The 19,156-nt window shown below is 45.2% G+C and overlaps 1 protein-coding gene across 1 annotated transcript in view; it reads right to left on the bottom strand.

Moving 5' to 3' along the window:
* The window catches only part of LOC108572956, a 116,505-nt gene that overhangs the window by 3,983 nt on the left and 93,366 nt on the right, over positions 1–19,156 (bottom strand). Inside the window, exon 11 of the mRNA XM_017935303.1 lies at positions 12,480–12,792. Coding sequence (XP_017790792.1) covers positions 12,480–12,792 — 313 coding nt within the window. The remainder of the gene's footprint in view (positions 1–12,479; positions 12,793–19,156) is intronic.

The following is a 19,156-nucleotide window of genomic DNA, read 5'->3' as shown; positions in this document are numbered from 1 at the left end:
CGTCTTTTTTTTTTTTTCTTTTTCTCGTCGTTTGCGAACAAGGGAACTGTTTTAACTTTTAATTAGGCGTGTGTTCTCGGCATCCTAGTTTGTTGTTGCTTGACTACGTAACTTGGCTTACCTTTAAAAACATTTTAACCGTAAAATAATATATTACAAATAAAGAAAGTATTTCTAAATTTTTAAAGAAATTAAGGTAATATCCCGTAATTTTTATTCATCAAGCAGAAGAATGATAAAAATTGATATTTTTAGGGACTAAGGACATCCTACATATTAGCGTTCATAAATACGAGGACACCAGTTATGTTCGTACAGAAAATATTGTATTACGTGATTTAAATAACATTTCCAGAGCGAATAATTTTTTCTCACCATTTTGGTAGACTTCAGTACGCACCACATTCAGCATTAACGTCCCAACACTTGTGAACAGCGCTGTACGTAGTTACGTCACTTCGTACCACGTGCCTAATTAAGCGTTAACGCTTTGACGGGCTAATTACCAGATCGAATTTCCTTTTCGATCACTCGTGAACCAGTTTATCCCTCCCCGAAAAAGGAGAATAGTCGATTCGAAGGGCACGATTGAAAAGCGGAAGTGGAAAATGGAGAGCACCGAACTCTACGGAACGCGAGAGCCTAGAAGTTGCTCTGGCTTTTCTAGATTGACATCGGAACGCGCCTGCTCGAAATAGAGCGACCCAATTAGGCGACACAGTTTCGTGGAGAAGCGTCATTAAGTGACGCGCGGCTTCAAGATGATCTCGAACCGTTTCCCGGTCTACTTTGCCTCGCCAGTTTCTCTCCGCGGCTGTGATTAGAAAAGAAGCTTCCCTAGAAAATTTCATTGGACGTTCAAAAAGAAAAAGGAAAAGGTTCACATTCCAACCGAAGAACGGTTCACTTTCTACCTAAATACGGAATCGTGAATGGAGGTTTCAAAATAGCCCGAACGCGGTGAATCGATGTGTAAGAATGTTTTATAAGAGGCAGGACGTAGCTGAAAATGATCGGAGCAACAAGTGTCGCTTGGTATTTTAATCGACCACTTCTACTTCGCCGGCCTCGCGTCCAAATTAATCCGTCTGAGAGGCACGAAAAGGGTGTCGTTGTCCTCTGCCATGAAACGATTACGTCTCACGCCTGCTGCTCCCCTTTTCCCCTCTCTAATCCTCGTTTTTTCCTGGCTAAATCTCCTCGCAATTTCGTCACCCGCTGATATTTCAGCCGGCAGTTAGATAATAGGCAAAGAGTTGAGAGTTTTTTCAACCATCTCGAGAAATTTCTCGACCTACATTCCCCCGGTATTTTCATCCTCTCCGAGTGATTTTTTTTTTTTCTCGGGCTGAAATAATTCGGCCGGAGGATCGCGTGATTTACAGGGGGTAGTTTTCGCGGAGAACGCTGGCTCGGCTTGGATAATGCTCGGTAAATCGGCGAAAATTACGGCCAAGTGCCGGGAAAGCGCGATTACACCTCGCTAACCCCGGAGTATAACGAACCGTCGTTATTCAACAACGAAGAATCTCCCTGTTAACTGTTTACAAACGAAGCAAGAATCCCGGAAGAAACTGTGCAAACAATTAAAACCGGCCATTTCGACGTTTTCCAACGGCGATGCTCGAATCTATCGGCGTTCTCAGATCAAAGTAACGCTGCAAAGAGGTCCTCCTACCACTCGCGATCCACCCTTAGATTTACCAAACATTGGAAACCACGTTTCCGAGAAAATCCACCCCGGTTAACTATTCCGTGTACCACTGAATGGAGAGACTGTTTTACCAAATCTTCTCCTGTCTGGACGTTTTCCCGCGGAATTATTAATCACCATCGGTCCACTGTGCGTAGCTGTGTCTCTGGTATCGCGCGTTGAACGTGGAATCGCGATAAACCTGTCGCTATTTGCAGCTTTTTCTATGGACGCGATGGCGAAAATCACGGAGAAAAACACTCGAGCCTGGTTGATCGTTGGGGACAGCAAGCTCGTATTTAAAAATTGTTTTTCGCCTGTGGCCGTCGTTGATACTACGTGCTGTTGCATCGTGCACAGAGGAAAAACGAGGTAGAGAGACAGAGGGAGGTCCCTATCCGGTGAAAAATAGCAGAGTGGCCGCATAAATTGAATGAATCGGCAGCCGCGGTACGGTTCTTTTTAAATGGAAATCATCCCGGTTCGTGACAGGCCGAACAATAATGGCGGTGAGAGGGAGGCTATAGGGGGAGAAAACTCGAACGAGCTGCATTGTTTATAATCACCCTCGTGCGTTAAATTAAATCTGCCCGTACTCTCTCTCTCTCTCTCCATCGTCCCGCCTCATTGTTTCCGTGCGTGATATCGCCGCGCCACCGGTGTAGGATTTTACGGTTGTACAATTTATCTGGGATATTCTGCGAATTATGCGCTTTCCGAGCCCTCCGCTGTATATCCAGAGCCACCCCTTCTACGTTCTCGAATACGGTTTACCCTCGTTACTGATGCGATTAAGCGAACATGTCGCCTGTGTATCTAGAATGAACGATGAACTGGACCTGGCAATTCTGACGTGCGGCTGCTGGTTCTCTAGGGCTCGGAATTCTCGGAGAGTGAACCGACTGCGCGTAGGCTTGTTGTTTTTAGATGTTTCACTTATTGGATTATTCGAGGGAATCCTACTGTTACGATGTGCTCGTGGTAGTTGCAACCAACTTTCGAGCTTTGTCGAATTTAGCACGTGGTGTGCCGACTAAATGTAATGGTTCGTCTTCGAAGGACCACCTCCGTGATTAGGAGGACAAAACAACTATTACTAGACTTCTTAAAGGAGCGACTCGTGGCGTGGTCAGATGACTTCTGTCGTTCCCTTCCGCGAAAGGTCCCGCGACACCTCGGGTGAGGTCCTCGGATAGGTTGAGTACATTTTCCGATAGTGGTAGGGAAAACTATTGGTTAAAATTGGTTATTGCTCCTTTTTGGTGAATATAGAGGTCTCGATCGCAGAGTAATCTCAAGCACTCTGAAACACTCTTCCTCCGCATCTCTATCGCTCTGGCCCGAAAATCGGTCACGCTTGAAACTCTAGCATACTCTTACTCGTTACGAACATTGACGCGAAATTTCCATTCTCACATAATACGCATAATTCGCGCATTACACGAACGTGAAGCATGATTTAAGGCGAGCGTAAAGGTAGGAGAAGAGTTGGCAATGCGTTAGAATGTGGTCTCTGGTCGGTATAACTCCTAAATATTCCCCCGATCAGGAAACAATTCGTTTAAATTTCCCGGGGAAGTGTACGAGGGAAGAATATGGGATTGCCAGAGGCCATAAAATAGCCTAGCGAGGGGAAGCCCACGAGGTTTTCCAGGACGTTCAACGTTGCTGGTAATATTGCTCGCGATAAATTACGCGGCGAGCCATCCTAGCGTGACCCCCGTCGCGCCGCTCGAACATCCTTTTCCACGATCCTGACCAGCGTCTACACGAGAGCTCGCTTGAAAATTTCCATGAGAATCGTGCCTGACGTGCGCACTTGCCGCCATTATGCAAACAGATTCCGCGGACGTTTGTTCAAAAACAAAGGGGGTAATAATGGGGAAATTTTCGGGGGGAAATGGAGCTTATGAATCAACCGGGACAGGCGACCGCTTCATTCAACTTTGGGATCAAATTTAGTGTTTCCATTGCTAATGCCTGGAAATGGAAAACCTAGAGAAAAAATCGAAAAAACGCGATTCGCGTTTCATTTATGTGTACTCGGATCTTGAAATTTTAAACAACGCAGTGCTTTCACAAATGAAATTGCCAAAATCGTCTGAAAGAGTATACACTACCGGTCAGAAGTTTGAAATCACCTTCGACTTTTCATCGATATTGAATCTGCTGCTAATTTTTTATAGATTTGAAGTTTATCTCAATTCCACATTTATCAATTTATCTCGTATCAATTGATTCGAACGATAAAAAATTCTCAAAGTCGCTGAATTTTTTCTGGAAATTTTTATGTAAATTCGGTGATTCCAAACTTTTGACCGGTAGTGTATGTCTGTGGTAACGTCTCGAACACAGATGTCTGTATTTAACAGTTAAATCGCACAACAGTTGCTGTACGAACGTTAAAAAAAATTTGAAAAATTAGGAAAATTTAGACTTGGAGGTTCTTCGTAGTTTTTGTTAAGTCAAGTTTCACAGCAACGAAGTGATAACAAAGGTCTGAAAAAGAATCGTGAAAAAACGAGTAGATAAACGAAACAAGTGTATAATCACAGCAGGCGATTACCTCGGAAAATAGTTGAACCGTGATATTCGTTGGATATTAAAACAACAGCGGTTTGCCTCGTTACTTATTCAACGACCCTCGCATTTAGTCATGAACTGTTAAGGTATTAAAAAGCAGGTGAAACGATTCCGGCATGGTTAAAGGGGATGTAATTGAACGATGACCTGCATTCGAGGCCTTTAAACTTGGTGAAATACTTGAAAAATTGCCCGGTTGATTAGCATTTTATTATCACGAGGCAGGAGCTTATAAATCAGCGGAAGCATCGTTGTGCACCGCGGCCGGATAATAAATAAGGAGCCGTTTGAAGAAGAGCGCTCCGCAAGTAATGGCTAGGTCGCTCTCCTCTACTCCACCGATGATCGATTCGTCCCCTTAATGCGCCATTTCTCCTGTATTCTATTTCCCCGGGAAATTGGTTACGGAACAATGTAGCAGCGTCGGTTCACGTCGTCCAAGCTGGCCCAGATTTAAGTAAATTGAATCACACGAACCAAGGACTCTCTCGACATTTTTAATAATGGCAAATCCATTTGGCTACACGCAGGATTTCGCCAGGTTTCTCTTGTAGGAACGTTTGGTGGTGCACGAAATTTAATAACAAGGACAGTTTATTAACTAAGATGATCCGAGGCTAACATTTAGCTCTCTAACCCTTTGACGTGTGATTTATTTTCCTGACTGTGCATCTAAGCGTCAGCTGTTTACCGTTTTAGTACCGTGTTAAGTAAGAAAAGCTGGTGTATCGTAGGTCAATGAAATTTGGCAATCTTCAGTTTGGAAAATTGGAATTAAAATGAGTTTTTGTCACTGATGTAGCATCGGGGAGCCTCCGTACTCAGATAGGAAACCTCGAAGCGCGCAAAGCCTCGGTTTGTTAAGCCGAAGGTCCCGGGTTCGATTCCCGTTGGTTCGTTATACTTTTCCGTAGGTTCCTACACCGATGTCACTGTTTTTATCAGATCTTGACCAAAATTTTACCGTTTTAGTACCGTGTTAAGTAAGAAAAGCTGGTGTATCGTAGGTCAATGAAATTTGGTAATCTTCGGTTTGGAAAATTGGAATTGAAATGAGTTTTTATCACTGATGTAGCATCGGGGGGCCTCCGTACTCAGATAGGAAACCTCGAAGCGCGCAAAGCCTCGGCTTGCTAAGCCGAAGGTCCCGGGTTCGATTCCCGTTGGTTCGTTATACTTTTCCGTAGGTTCCTACACCGATGTCACTGTTTTTATCAGATCTTGACCAAAATCTGTGGCGCGAGTCAAGGGGTTAACTCTTAACTCTATGAACGACTCTCGCTCTACGATATTTTCACTCTGAATCCCTCGCCCGCATTCACCCTGTTTCATCCTTTCCTTCCATCTCCCTAGTTCCTTCACTCTTCGCGAAAATTCTCGAAACTCATCCACCCACGTCTATCGAACTTTTCGTTCACCCGAAACTCTAGCGCTCTCGTTCCAAACACTTGTCATTCACTCCTCCATCGCTCCCACCCAAACATTCACACCTCTATCTTTCCAATCCACACACCCACTACATTCATTCTCATAATCTAGCATTGCTACACTCTTGTCCGACGCTTCTCAACCGTGTGTGTCTTCTTGCTTCTAAACAAACCAGTTTGCCATGTTGAGACCAAGTGTCCCGTTTTTCCTTGGACCAGGGAAAAAGGATCAATCACGTTAATTGATCTCGCGAAGAAAAAGAGAACTCCCGTTTGTTCGGTTTTTGTGTTTGATTAGACGGTGTTTCGGACGTGGAATAAATCGGAAAATATCAGCTCGCGGCGAGACGCGTTGGGAATAATAGAGAAGCGGATACGCGCATAAATCTCGTATGAAATAGCAGGATCGACGGTTCGGGATAAACCGTGGATCCGTCTTCTTATCGAGAAGAGACATTTGCTCCCGCTTCTCTCCGTATCAATCGTTGGGTTAACCTGAACCGAAAAGGGGTTTGAGCGTGGTGAAATAGCGGTGGAAAGGAGAGTTGGATCGAATGGAGGACAAGAAGGAACGCGAGAAGGAGGAAGATAAGCAAGACGCTTTTGGAATAAGAGGTAACGATAAGTTTTATGATAATTGTACGATAGATTCTTTCCAACGCGCTCCTTTCCACCGACTACTCTACGTTATGACACATACGCGAGTACTCTCGTTGATACAGATGGCTTTACGTCAGTTCCTACGAGTATCTCGAAATTTCCTCCGTTTGCTCGACTTTTTCCACCTCTCTAGGTCCTTTCTCTCCTCCTTTTTCCGTCTGATTATTCCTCGACGAGCTTTACTTAGAGACTCCCTGTTCGATTGTCCTTGTCCGGTCGCGCAGCCCACCGGCCAGTAACACATCGTAAACTAATAAACAGTCCTTTCCAGCCGTCTTCCTAGCCCCTAACAAATTCCTTCCCTACCATAAAGCAGTTCACGTCGCATCCTGGTCATGTTTCCCATCCCTTTCCCCTTTCCGGGTTTCTCCCATATTATTTAAACTTTTGCCTACCACCTTCACCCTCACGTTCTCCTTCCACTAGTTTCCTAATATCCAATCACACCTCCGCATTTTTCGAGACCTTCTTTTCCACCACCTTCAACGTCCAACCAATCAGAACATACACCGACCCAATATATACCTACGCACCACCACAAAATAAGGAGTTCAAAATTACACACGTCTTCCTAGCCCCTAACAAATTCCTTCCCTACCATAAAACAGTTCACGTTGCATCCTGGTCATGTTTCCTATCCCTTTCCCCTTTCCGGGTTTTTCCCATATTATTTAAACTTTTGCCCACCACCTTCACCCTCACGTTCTCCTTCCACTAGTTTCCTAATATCCAATCACACCTCCGCATTTTTCGAGACCTTCTTTTCCACCACCTTCAACGTCCAACCAATCAGAACATACACCGACCCAATATATACCCACGCACCACCACAAAATAACAGTTCAAAATACACCCTTCATGAGGACAAGTAAAACCAAAAGACACATCGAAAGTATCATTCCTTACCTCCGGAAACGTTCGTAAGGAAAAAACACTGTACGATACGCGGTGTCGAAACATCGGAGTGAAGAGTTACGACTTTCATTAACGCGCCGTATTTAGTAAAATAGATCGCGTTGCATCGCGAACTCGTGCAAAAACAGTATTTTCTAGACGGAGGAGACGAAAGATGCCGCGGGAATGGAACAAAGAAACTGACGGTGGTTGGGTTCGCGAATCGCCAGTAGAAACAGTCTCCGATGCTCGGCCGGTGGAAGACAGAGAGAAGCTCTTGGCGGGGTAGTAGTCCTACAAAGAGAATTTTTATCCGCGTATCGTTCCCTCTCATTGGTTCGTTTCGCCGTACATAGGCAACTCGTGAATTTCGTTTTCAGCACGGCCCCGACCTAATGACGCGTTTCCAATTAAACCGGAAAGTTTAGTACCGGGAGGCTCGGTGGAATCGGCTCGCCTGTAGTCCGAGCATCGAGAGATCGACCCCAAAGTGTTCTCTATTACGTGGAAAATCTGTTTCGACCTCTTCGTTGGTGTGAAAAAGTTGAGCGTTCACAGAATGTTTCGAATGATCGAATTGAAGGTAATGGCACAAAGGGTGTACGCTAGCTGAAATAACGAATTTTGGGGGAGAAAGTTACGGTTTCGACTAATTCAGACTTAAACGCTGCACTAGGAAGGAACGAGGGGAATATGTTTGAGATGAACGCGACAAAATGGGTCATCCTGTATTATTCATGAAGCCGTTTCAGACGTCCGAAGTGGCTGGGAACTGTAACTGCTCGCTAATTAGCGGGACACGCTGCATCCACAATCATCGATGATAAGCCCCGAAAGCTATTTCCATCTCTCCGTTGGTTAGCATTAATTAATAGACTCACGGTTAACGTAAACACATCGCTTAATATTTCCGCTGTTATCGTGCTTCGAGCAGGGAACACTCTGGCAAAAGTGAACGAAGAAATTGAACCCTTTGAACTCGTTCGTCGAGTTTTATTCACAGATGTGAATGAAGTAATTTTTGAATTACCAGTTTAAATATGTATTACATTTTGCAATGTTTTCAATGCTATTTTCAATGTAACTAGTAAAGAAAATTGTTTCAATTGGCTGCCATCGACTGAATGTCTTCTAAAGTACATTTCAAATAAACTTATAACAACGTGTCAGACTTGCGGCAGAGATTCTGATGAAGATGTGAGAAAAATTCGCTGTAATCCTAACTTTCGTTTGAATTCGTAAGACTGAGAATTGCCAAATGTAATTAATCTGCACCAGATTAAAGATTTCGCTGCCTAATGCAGTAGCAAAACAATAAATGGCTGACGCTTAGATGCATAGCGAGAGAAGAAGTCACAGGTTGAAGGGTTAAAGAGCTTTGTTACCTTTCGATTTAGAAGAGATCCGAAGCAATTGACGAGGCAGTTAAACAATGGTTCAGTCGTTTGTTCTCTATTTCAACCTGACCCAGGATCGCCTATAATTAATTACCCACTCTTCTAGGATAATCGAGCGGTGCACATGCCACGATTATTCCGCGGTCATGTTCACTTTCTTCCCCGTCGGTTTTCGACCGTCTTTCCGGCCTGGCCGGCCAGCAAGCTAGCCCCACTCGTTGTTCACCGGAGATAATGGCTCGTCGCCAACAATGGCCCCGTGGAAGATGGAACCGGGGGAGAAGGTTAAGAGGAACGAGGGACGTATTTATGTTATGTACTCACGGGCTGGTATTATACGAGTATATAGTCCCTCTTCCTCTGTAGCTGTAGGCGCGACTGCGTGCACCCTTTTACCGAGCCCGGCTCGTAATGGACGACGGATTCTAATTAGACTGCGCTTCGAACGGGTGATTAACGTTCGTTCTCGTGAGTGAAGTGTCGTTGAAATTTGGGGGAGACACCTGTTGTGTTTGGTAATCAATTTTAAGCAGCGATTGTATTTTGGGAACGTTGGCCGATTTGGGTAGGTTTAAAGTGTGTAAACTCTGAGGAGAAAATTTGTCCGAAAGACGGAAATTAACCTGCAGGCGGATTGGGTATTAATTACAGTACTGTTAGGAGATTTATCTTTGAGAAACGGGAGTCAAATATTTACACGAACGAGCTCGGAGGCAGTCATTTCTGAAACGTTCGAAAGGTGGAAGAAGGGAGTGACGGAGGACGAAATGATATTACAGTAATCGAAGTACAATTGCTTCAGAGCTCCGGCGGACCAGCGCGTTAATCAAAGCGTGGTATGAAAATAATGCACATCCGGGACACCTGTCGCCCTAGCCAAAACCGACAGTCGCTCGTTTCGAAATCTCCCTGTCATAAATCTGATTAGGTGGCGCGTTTAGAGAGAGAGTCCGCGCGTGTAATCGCTCGTGGAACGTCCAATCTCGGCTGGTTACCGTGGCAAAATCGTTTCCCAACCGAGCAACCAAAATTCGCACCTTCTCGAAAATCTCTCGCAGCTTTTCCTCCGCGTTTCGAAGAGAGAAACGTGGTCGAACGGGGAAAAATTTGGCGAGATTTTACCGCTGTTGCGGTTCGTCGTTGAAATTCGGAAAAAAAGGTGGAAAAAGGAAGGGCGGACTCGATTGCACAGGAAACCGCAGACTTTTCGTACGATTCTTTTTTACTCGCGAGATACACCGCTACTAAGAGAGCCTTGGATCCGCTTCTTTCACGGATCCCAACGCGTTGGTAACTCGGTGAAAACCTCCGGGAGGAGGTAACTCGATTCTCTCGCAGATTCGTCCTTCCTCCTTCCACGACGTCCATCAGACGATGCCTTTGATCTTTCTTTTCTTTCCTCCTTTAATCCGCCCCTCGTCTGAAAACGAAATACGCTCGAAGCGACCGCGTCGTGTGGAAAAATAAAGAATTACAGCCCTGAGAATTCGGTCGGAGGAAACCTGATTCTTCGGAACACAGTTCGAATATAACGATATGCTAATGCTCTGCCGTTTCGTAAGCAAAAGGAACATGCATTATTCCCCGACAAATTGCAGCTGAAATTTCAATGCCTAAATTATTCACCGACTTCACCGATGTCTCTACTCTTCCCTTACGCTCGAAAATTTCATCCTTCGGTTAGATTAATCGCAACCGGCGCGTTGCTCTTTTATCGACAATCGTAAAAACGCTTTGTTACCGTGGAGCAGGCGTGTCCAACACGCGGCCCTGGACAGCGCAATATCGCGAACTTTTAACGTTATTATGTGATTTTTAGCGATACCTTTCATAAGTTTCGTTACTTATGTACCATTAACTGTATTATATATTTCGTATGGCCCAGGCAAATCGGAAGGTTGGACATCCACGCGGTAGAGAATCGTTACACCCTCAAATATTTTCCTTCTTTCACCGTCTTCCACCGTTACTCGCACTGGACTCTCCACCTTCCAACTCTCCTACACGGTCACAACCCAAAGTTCATCTACCCTAAACCCTTAAACAGCCCTATTTTCTCCATTTTCGTTTCATTCTCTGTTTTACCACGCGCACGTCACGTGACGTTAAACCCCTGTTAACCCTTTCGTTACTATTGGCGTTCTGAAAATTTGCTTCCACCTTAATTTAATACACCAAATTTTAAAACGACACGGCCAAAAGAGGAAATTTTGCAGCCGTGGTTGAAAATTTGAAATCTGTCGTAGTGAAAGGGTTAAATAAAGTTCTGTTTCCATACGCAACGACGATCCTTAAGTGTTTCAAATTCAGCGTTACCCCAATGTCTGCTCCGAGTTTGAAAGGATTGGAGCAAAGCGGGTATCACAGTTCGATCCGATACGAAGGCGATACGATCTACCGGGAAATTTTTCGCTTTGGCTCGATGGTTAACACGTTCCGTGCCGCGTGGGTCGCACACGCCCCACTCTGGTCTTTCCGTTCAGGCTAAGTTACGCTAACTTAAACTATGCAACTACGGCGATAATTTGTTAAAACAAAAATTTTTCCTTTGCTCTACAGCATATCTTAAACGTTACCTTTTCCTCGATAACAATGATTTTTGCAATCTTATAAATACTGGAAGACATATAGGGCGAAAAGCAAAACTGTTAGTCTGGACAATGTGGGACGCATACGACCCGCGCGGCGTGAACGGAAAGTCACCGAAAATCGGTCCGGCACGTGTTAATACAGTAAGCAGGTTTCGCTGTTTTCCCCTGTTATCGGAGCGGGTAATCGGCGCGAATAAAAGAACGTTTCGCGGTTAGTATTCGGGACCGAAGGGAGGGTTTTTGGACGGTGGGAGGGAAGGCGTTGCTGGTCGACGAGCTTACGCGAACTTTTCAGATGTTGTTATCGAGAGACGAGCTAGTTGGAATTCTGCTGTCTCGCGCGGCGTTATGCAACTTCGTGCTGCTGCATAGCCAGCTAGTCAGCTGCGGAATTGCGTCGAGATATTACCAGCCAGCACTTTCGGAATTGCGACCGGGAAAAGAGGAAGGCCACCGCTGATGTTCGAACGTTTCTTACACGAGCGCCGCTCCACCCTCATATTTTCCCTTCCCGGAGACTTGCGTGGCTTCTGCAGTTTGTTGGTTTCCGGGGGACTACAAATGGACAAGTTTTGTTCTTCTTGAATTATCGTCGTGCAACCAGTTTAATTAACTCACTCGAGGCCAGAGACTCGGAGCAAAATTTTGGTTTTTCTTTGTATTGAGATAAGAAAAGATGTTTGGAAAGTGGAAAAGTCACGTGTGTCTACAGTGACTTTGCGGTCCTAGCTTGAAACCAACTTCAACTTTTATTTTGTTTGAAAACGATCTTATTTCCACGATTAGTAATTTAGCAGGAACGTAATATGAATCCATGATCGTCACACAAACGGCGTTGTCGTTGGTCTTTTCGCCTAGGACCAACTTTCGGCGACTTTCGAGACTAATAGTTTTCCTTTCCACCCTGTATGTCTGCTAATATTTTTAAGACTGCAAGGATCATTGTCGAACACCCCGGGATACATATTCCCACCAAGGCGATTTCACCTTGTAAACGCTCTGTGGACCTTTCCTCTACCGAAAGCGAAAAAAAAAAATAATATGCACACAGCTTGAACAAACTCACTTGAATACAATTTATACGTCTTTTTAGACGATAATTAGTTAATTTTAAATAGTTAAGATACACTACAGAGTAGAGGAAAAGAAATTACCATCGTCGAGTTGCATAGTTTAAGTCAAGGAAAGAAGGCGTATAAAAGAAAGAAATCTTTCCTTAAGAGAAAAGACTCACCTCTATTCTGAAAGTCCATCCTTCAAGGCTGAGAAGCTTGAGAGTGGTATTCCTGGCGAGCGCGTGGCACAGCAATCTCGAGGGATGATCGTCGAGGGCGAGTCGCGGACTGGCTAGATCCAAAAGTTGAAGACACGGTGCCTCGGTCAACGCCAGAACCAATGGCATCACGTCCGCTGGTCTGGACGCGCCGGCAGCCCTTAAAGCATCCAAATTGCGCGCCTTTCTGATGGTCTCGCCCAGGCAGCCCGCATCCAATCCGCCGAGCAAACACTTGGACACGTTCAGGGACCTCAGCTTACAGTTTGGCTCTCTGAAGCAGCGGGCAAACCGCCATCGATTAGTTGGATGCTCGTGCAATTACGAATCGGTCAATATTTGCGTATCAATTTTTGTGCGCGGAGAGACGCGAATGGAATTTATTCGCGGTGAAAAATTTGATTTCAACGGGAAGAGAAATATCGAGGGATCCTTTGGAACGTCAGTGGATAACCGAGTGTTGCAAAAGTTTCTGATGCCTGAAAAGTGGAGAATTATCGAGGGAGTGTAAGAAGGTTGAGAAATGAATAAAGATGAACGCAGAAGAAAATAAGAAGGCCTCGTGAATTTCAAGGAATCACCGAATCCATAGGAGGAGAAACAGGGAAGAGTTTCCTGCAAGGGAACGTCCAGAAAAACCTGCTGAATTATGAATCGCGTCGAACGTTGAATCTCTCGTGGAAAAAAGGGGGAAAGAAAGGGGCCGAAAGCAATCCAGTAAACCAATCGGATGTTTGGATAGTGTGGCGCGTGGATAATATAGTAGACAGTGAAAAGGGGCGGAAGATTGGTGGAATAAAGGGAAGAGAATCCTCCGCGTTGACCTCTGACACAATTAGGTTAGTAGATTCCAAGTTCTGTAACGAGGATCCACTTGGATTTAATGGTACCGATAATTGAAGGATAGCGAGCTTGTTGTCGATATACCGGAAACGGTGAAATTATCATAGAAGAAAGTACTCGAGAAATAATACGAGGAGAAGAGAAAGAAATTCGTCGACGAGAGTGATGCATTTGAAAAAACTAATAATAAATCACAACTGTTGGGAAGTACAATCAACTGGTTGTCTGGCACAAGCTAAACGAGGAACAAACTGTGGAGGAAAGTAGAAGCAGGGGAAGGATTTAATCGAAGCAACTGACAGGCCAGTAATTACGTAAGAACGATGACTACGATAAGGGGGAGGGGGGATTGTCCCTTTATTAACTGAACAGATAGATTGACTTTTAATTAAAATCCCGGCTAGCCACCGCAGACCTGAAGATAGAGGAAGGAGAAGAAAAGTGAAGGAGAGAGATGGGAGGGAAGTGGAAGATTGTAACAAAAATTAGGCAGGAAATAAATGTAATTATAACGAGGAGGAACGAGGCATTAACGCGTTCACGTTTAACGAGATCGATTTCAGCAAGTTGATTATTCGACCGGTCGCTTGTAAATTGAACAGTTTCCCGGGAAATCAGATCAGCCATCAACACGCGCTTGTAATCCGTTATCGGGAAACCTGTGTGCCTGTTTAAGCGATACGATTCAAAAATTCACCGACCAATTGTTCGAAACGAACGTTTCGTTAGATCCTGCTGTACTGAAAACTCTGATCCTTTCGTACAAAAAGGAGACACTTTTTACCCTCGTACGACGAATGCGCAGGGTCATTTTGACTTTTCAGATTAGGAAATACACCTGTTTTACGTATCAAATGTAAACAAACGAGAAAAATATGAAATATACAGTGGAGGACGAAAGTATTCATACACCCTATAAAATGGAATAACTTGTTTAAAATTGGGCCAAACGACTTGAGTTTTTTTTTTGAGAAGTTAGGAAGATTAGTTTACTAGATGACGTGTGAACAAATTTTTGAAAAAACTGCAATTTTTTTATCTGAGCTCGTAATGAAAATTTAAAAAATACGTTTTGTAGATCTATGCCATCATCGAAATCGGTGGATGGAGAAACAAGCGACAGGCATCGAAAGATGCAAGAATCTGCAGATTTATTACAGTTCTAGGCTGAAAGTCGTGAAATAGTGCGGTTTGTAGCTTATAGCAACATTAACCGATTTCGATGAAATTTTCAGCGTGTGTATAATTGACGTAGATGTACAAAACGTATTTTTTTTTTTCAACAATTTTTTTACACGTCATCCAGTAAACTAATCTTTCTAACTTCTCAAAAAAACTTAAGTCGTTTGGCCCAATTTTAAAAAAATTGTTCCATTTTATAGGGTGTACGAATACTTTTGTCCTCCAGTAAACTAATCTTTCTAACTTCTCAAAAAAACTCAAGTCGTTTGGCCCAATTTTAAAAAAATTGTTCCATTTTATAGGGTGTACGAATACTTTTGTCATCCACCGTATATAGTTGAAAGTATACAAATTCTTTCTCGATGGGTTACGCATTCGTCTGTAAAACCATTCGCCTTCCGTTAACTATTACAGGAGTGGCCAGCTACCGCTACCTTTGGAAGCCACATTTCAGGAAGGAATATTCGAAAGAGCCATTTATTTATCTTCGCTAACAAAAGAAACAATGAGAAACTGGAAAATCGGTTGAATTTTTTCAAGTTTACCCACGGATCTTCCTTGAATGAAATGAAATAATTACTTTTGGACATTGATCAGTTGCATAAGAGCCGCGCCACTCGCCTGCGCTATGGCCACCCCTGCTCTGTTATCTCTACTGTGCATCCCAAAGGATCCCTCGATTTTTCTTCTTCTCTCTCTCTCTCTATCTCTATTGAAACGACGTGTATATCTATCGGAACGAAAGAGAGTAGTAGGTACGTACAGCCAAAGGTGTGCGTATATATCTGCGTTTAATAGTGACACAATCGAAGGAGCCCGATCGGCTGAATCGCGTTTGGATTTAATGGTATCCACTCCTCGGGTGATATTTACTCGGCTATTAAGCCTGGCCGATACAGAGAGCGAGCGTTCTACATAGCTAATGGCGCGCCTTTAGCGGTATATCCTGGCCAGAGGTAAATCCTGCGCGAGTGGCCAGGACGTATCTATCGAAGGAAAAATATTGGTACGTGCCTTCGGGTCGTGCTTTGAATCGCCGCGTAGCGCCGGCCCGACGAGAATAAACATTTTATTCGGGACCGTTCGCGACGGATAAGCAACTCTGGCCAATAAAAGTGATACTCTAAATCAAAGCGCGTATCGCTCGTCGTTTCTCTCTCTCCCTTTCTGCTTCGATTTCACAGCCACCCCGTTTCGCTATCGCTTCTTTTCCCCGTGAAAACGGTCCCGCGCTCTCTTCCGCGAACATAAACGGCCAAAGGCGAGGCAATGGATCACCCAGGCCGTGCGACGTATTTCAGATACCGCGGCGCTTTAGACCCCACCGTCTCTCCCTCTCTCTCTCTCTCTCTCTCTCTTTTTCACCCGTCCAGTTCAATTGATTTCCCTTTTGAACGGTGCGCGGGACACCTTCTGCACTCGTGAACGTAAAAATGTCCGGATAAATCAGCGGGCACAATGGTAAAAGGAAGCTTTGCCAGGAATTAAAAGCACCGTTTCGTTATCTCGTCGAGGCTGACTGGAGCTAAGTAAACGCGATGCTTGGTGAATTTCTAAAAACAGTCTTCTCTCGAGTGGTAGGTGAAAGAGGAAGGGAGAGAGAAAGAAGGTGAAATTGGGGCTGTAAGTCAAACGGCTACGAGGCTATAACGCTTGAGTTTCGACAGGTTTAGTAGCGGAGATTTCGCGTGAAACACACCTAGCTGAGAGTCTGAAGCAACCGGGACATTTTTATCGCTTCCTAACACGAGTTACTTGCCATGCTCTGTGTCTCGTCCCAGGACTAAGTCGAAGCAAAACTGCGAGAGGAACGTCACAGAGGAATTTCTCTAAACGAATAAAGAAGCTCGAAGAGAGGAATGGGGAGGAAGCAGAAATCGACGGGTACACGTGGCCATTGTAACTCGTAACGGGTTAATTGCACCAGTCTCGAAGTTACAAACTCGCTGTTAACTGCGCTCAAAGAAGATTGTCGGAAGTTGTTCCGGCAGCGGCTGCGTACATCCGACCAGTTGGATGCTTAACGACGTTAAATGCACGGCGTTTCGCCGCTGTTCTTTCCCGTTCTTCGCGCGAGAACTCGAGTGAAAAAGTTCACTCTCGATGGAAATTTCTCGCGTGCGAGGTAGAAACGTGAGGAAATTTCGCGAGATACTTGCAACGAAATTGAAATAGCTCTGTTTTCGGATGTTTCTGCGAGGGGAAATATGACAAACGTGAGCTCAATTGCGATCTAATTGTCTACCTTTAAAAAAGTCCTCCATGAGGAAGTTAATTGAAAGGTATTTTCTAGCTGAAAAAATCCGTAGGAACATATGCTTTTCGGTTTCAATATCTCCGCGTATATGGACGAATTTGGCACATTTCACCGTGACGTGATCGCAATTCTTCAGGCGCCCCTTTTGAACGAGACTTGCCTTTGTCCCGGCGCGTTTCAGCGAATCGGAAACACGGCTGGCGGCCTCTGGTCCGGCGCGCGTATGAATGGCGCGGCGATGTTTTTAATTAAAAACACGAACGGGTCAGTCGGACGCGAGTAAATTGGACCTTGTCGGGGGAAAATATTCCCGAGATTATTTCCCTGCGGCTGACAGACACGCGTGCCGCCACAATTTCCCTCTTTCCTCTCCGTCTGGAGAGAGCCCAGCGTCGAAAATACGCCGTGAAAACGCTGTTAAATTTCGCGACACCTTCGGACACGCGGTAATCGAAGCGGGCGTTAACGAGGAAACAACAATATCGACGTTCCGGACGTTTATCGCACGAACGAATTTCTTTTTTTTTCTCGGGCGACAAATTGGAGATATTTGGACGGGGAGAGAAAAAGACAGAAAGATTGGAAAGTAACCGCGATGGCCGCCATTAGGGATTCCGGTGAAAAGCCGGAGGAACAAAGGACGGGGACAAAGGGAAGGAACAAGGTTATTTTTCGCGTTGAAGGGTTGACGCGTTTAAGGTCCGTCCGTAAACGGAGAAACAATGGGTCGACTTCCGTTGCGACTCGACGCGACGCGTATCGCGAGGCTCGTAAACGGATTCATAAAGGGCGCGACGGGAGAGACGGTTCCTTTCTGCCTCGCCTTTTCATCAGCGCGCCTCTGAACAAATGGCCCCGAGCCCCCGGCCAATGGAGGGAAAACACGGACGTCTGTGATTCCTTTTACGCTCGCCACTTCCGTTTTACGGCCGCGGCGAAGTCCCGTAGACGAAGAGCGGGAAATTCGAATTGGTTCGACCTCGATTACACGATACACGTTTCAGCCGTTCTCTCTTTTACGAGGAAAATATTTGCTTGCACCTTTGGAACGACGTTGAAATTCCTTTCTGTCCGAGGAACGTTACTTTGTACATCTCTCTCGAATGAAACGGCGCGGCGGCGCGAGAAGTAATTACAGCACGCTCGAAGGATCGCGTTTTCGAGGAAATTGCGAAGGTAAACGGGACGGAGAGTCCGAGCACGAAATGAAAAATAACGCGTGGGTGGTTTTCAGCGATATTCGAAGAATCGCCGGTATTCGTTTATAGCGAGACGCAAGGAAAACTGTCAGCCACGAGATTGCTCGCCGCGGTTACACGAGGAATTCGCATGAAATTCCCACCCTGCAGCTGGCACGCTGTCCCTCGAATTATGACGCGCGACCAGCAAGAAAGAATTCCGCTGCCCGGCTGCGTTAATGGAAATACTGAAAGGGCGGATCTCTGCTGGGGCCACGTGCGCCCCGGACAATAAACGATTCTCCAGGTGACGGGCAGGTGAGAGTTGAAATTAACACGGACAGGTGACAGGTATTCGTAGAAACCCTTTCGACCGCGACACAAAACCCGTGAAACTTCCGTTAAATTGCACGGGAGAAACACGAGACTTCTCCCATTGATTAATCATTTGTTCCAGCGAGTAATTGTCCACCGCCTCGAAACATTAGAAATTATTCTGGTGAAACGTAGAGGGGCGAGGCGCGCTTACTCGTGAAATTTCTAGTCGCAGAGTTCCTTGGAGGAAGAAACGAGTGTTGTAGGGTAAGGTTAGGCGAATAACTTTGGCAATTTCGACGACCTTGCGAGAACGACGTTGACGCAATCCACCCCCTTGTCGCCCTTTAAACTCCTCGTCAAACAATCGTCCATCCGGAAAGGGGAGCACCCCATCGCGGCAACTTTCCAACGGAAGTTCGTATAATTTCCTGAATGGCCACTCTCGTTCGCCTCCTTAATTTCCATAACTCATTTACCGGCTGTTCAAGAACCAAATCTCGCAAACTTCCCTTCCGTGCAAGCTGCCGGGCGGCAGTGGTTCGTACCACGGCCTACCGAGTCGGCTGGTCGTTAAGGGTGAACCGAGGCGCCATTGCTGTTGGTACGGTAGTAGTAGTTTTAAACGGGCGTAAATTAAAGTCACGGCAGATCCTTGTATTTCTTTCAATTTTCTTCCCGGCGATATTACGGTCTAAAGTGATCCCTTCCCCCTTTTAATCCCTTAAATAATGCCGCCTTTTTGTCTTTCTTAAGCTAATCCGACAAGCGTAATCTCTCCGAGTATTTAACTTCTCTTCTCTCTACCTTCCCCGGTACGGTTCCAAACTGTGCGAAAATGTTTAGAAGAGTGTTTGGCGGTA

The sequence above is a fragment of the Habropoda laboriosa genome, unplaced genomic scaffold (genome assembly GCF_001263275.1).
Source record: "Habropoda laboriosa isolate 0110345459 unplaced genomic scaffold, ASM126327v1 scaffold102, whole genome shotgun sequence".
NCBI lineage: Eukaryota > Metazoa > Arthropoda > Insecta > Hymenoptera > Apidae > Habropoda > Habropoda laboriosa.
This window is presented reverse-complemented; position numbering and strand designations above follow the sequence as displayed.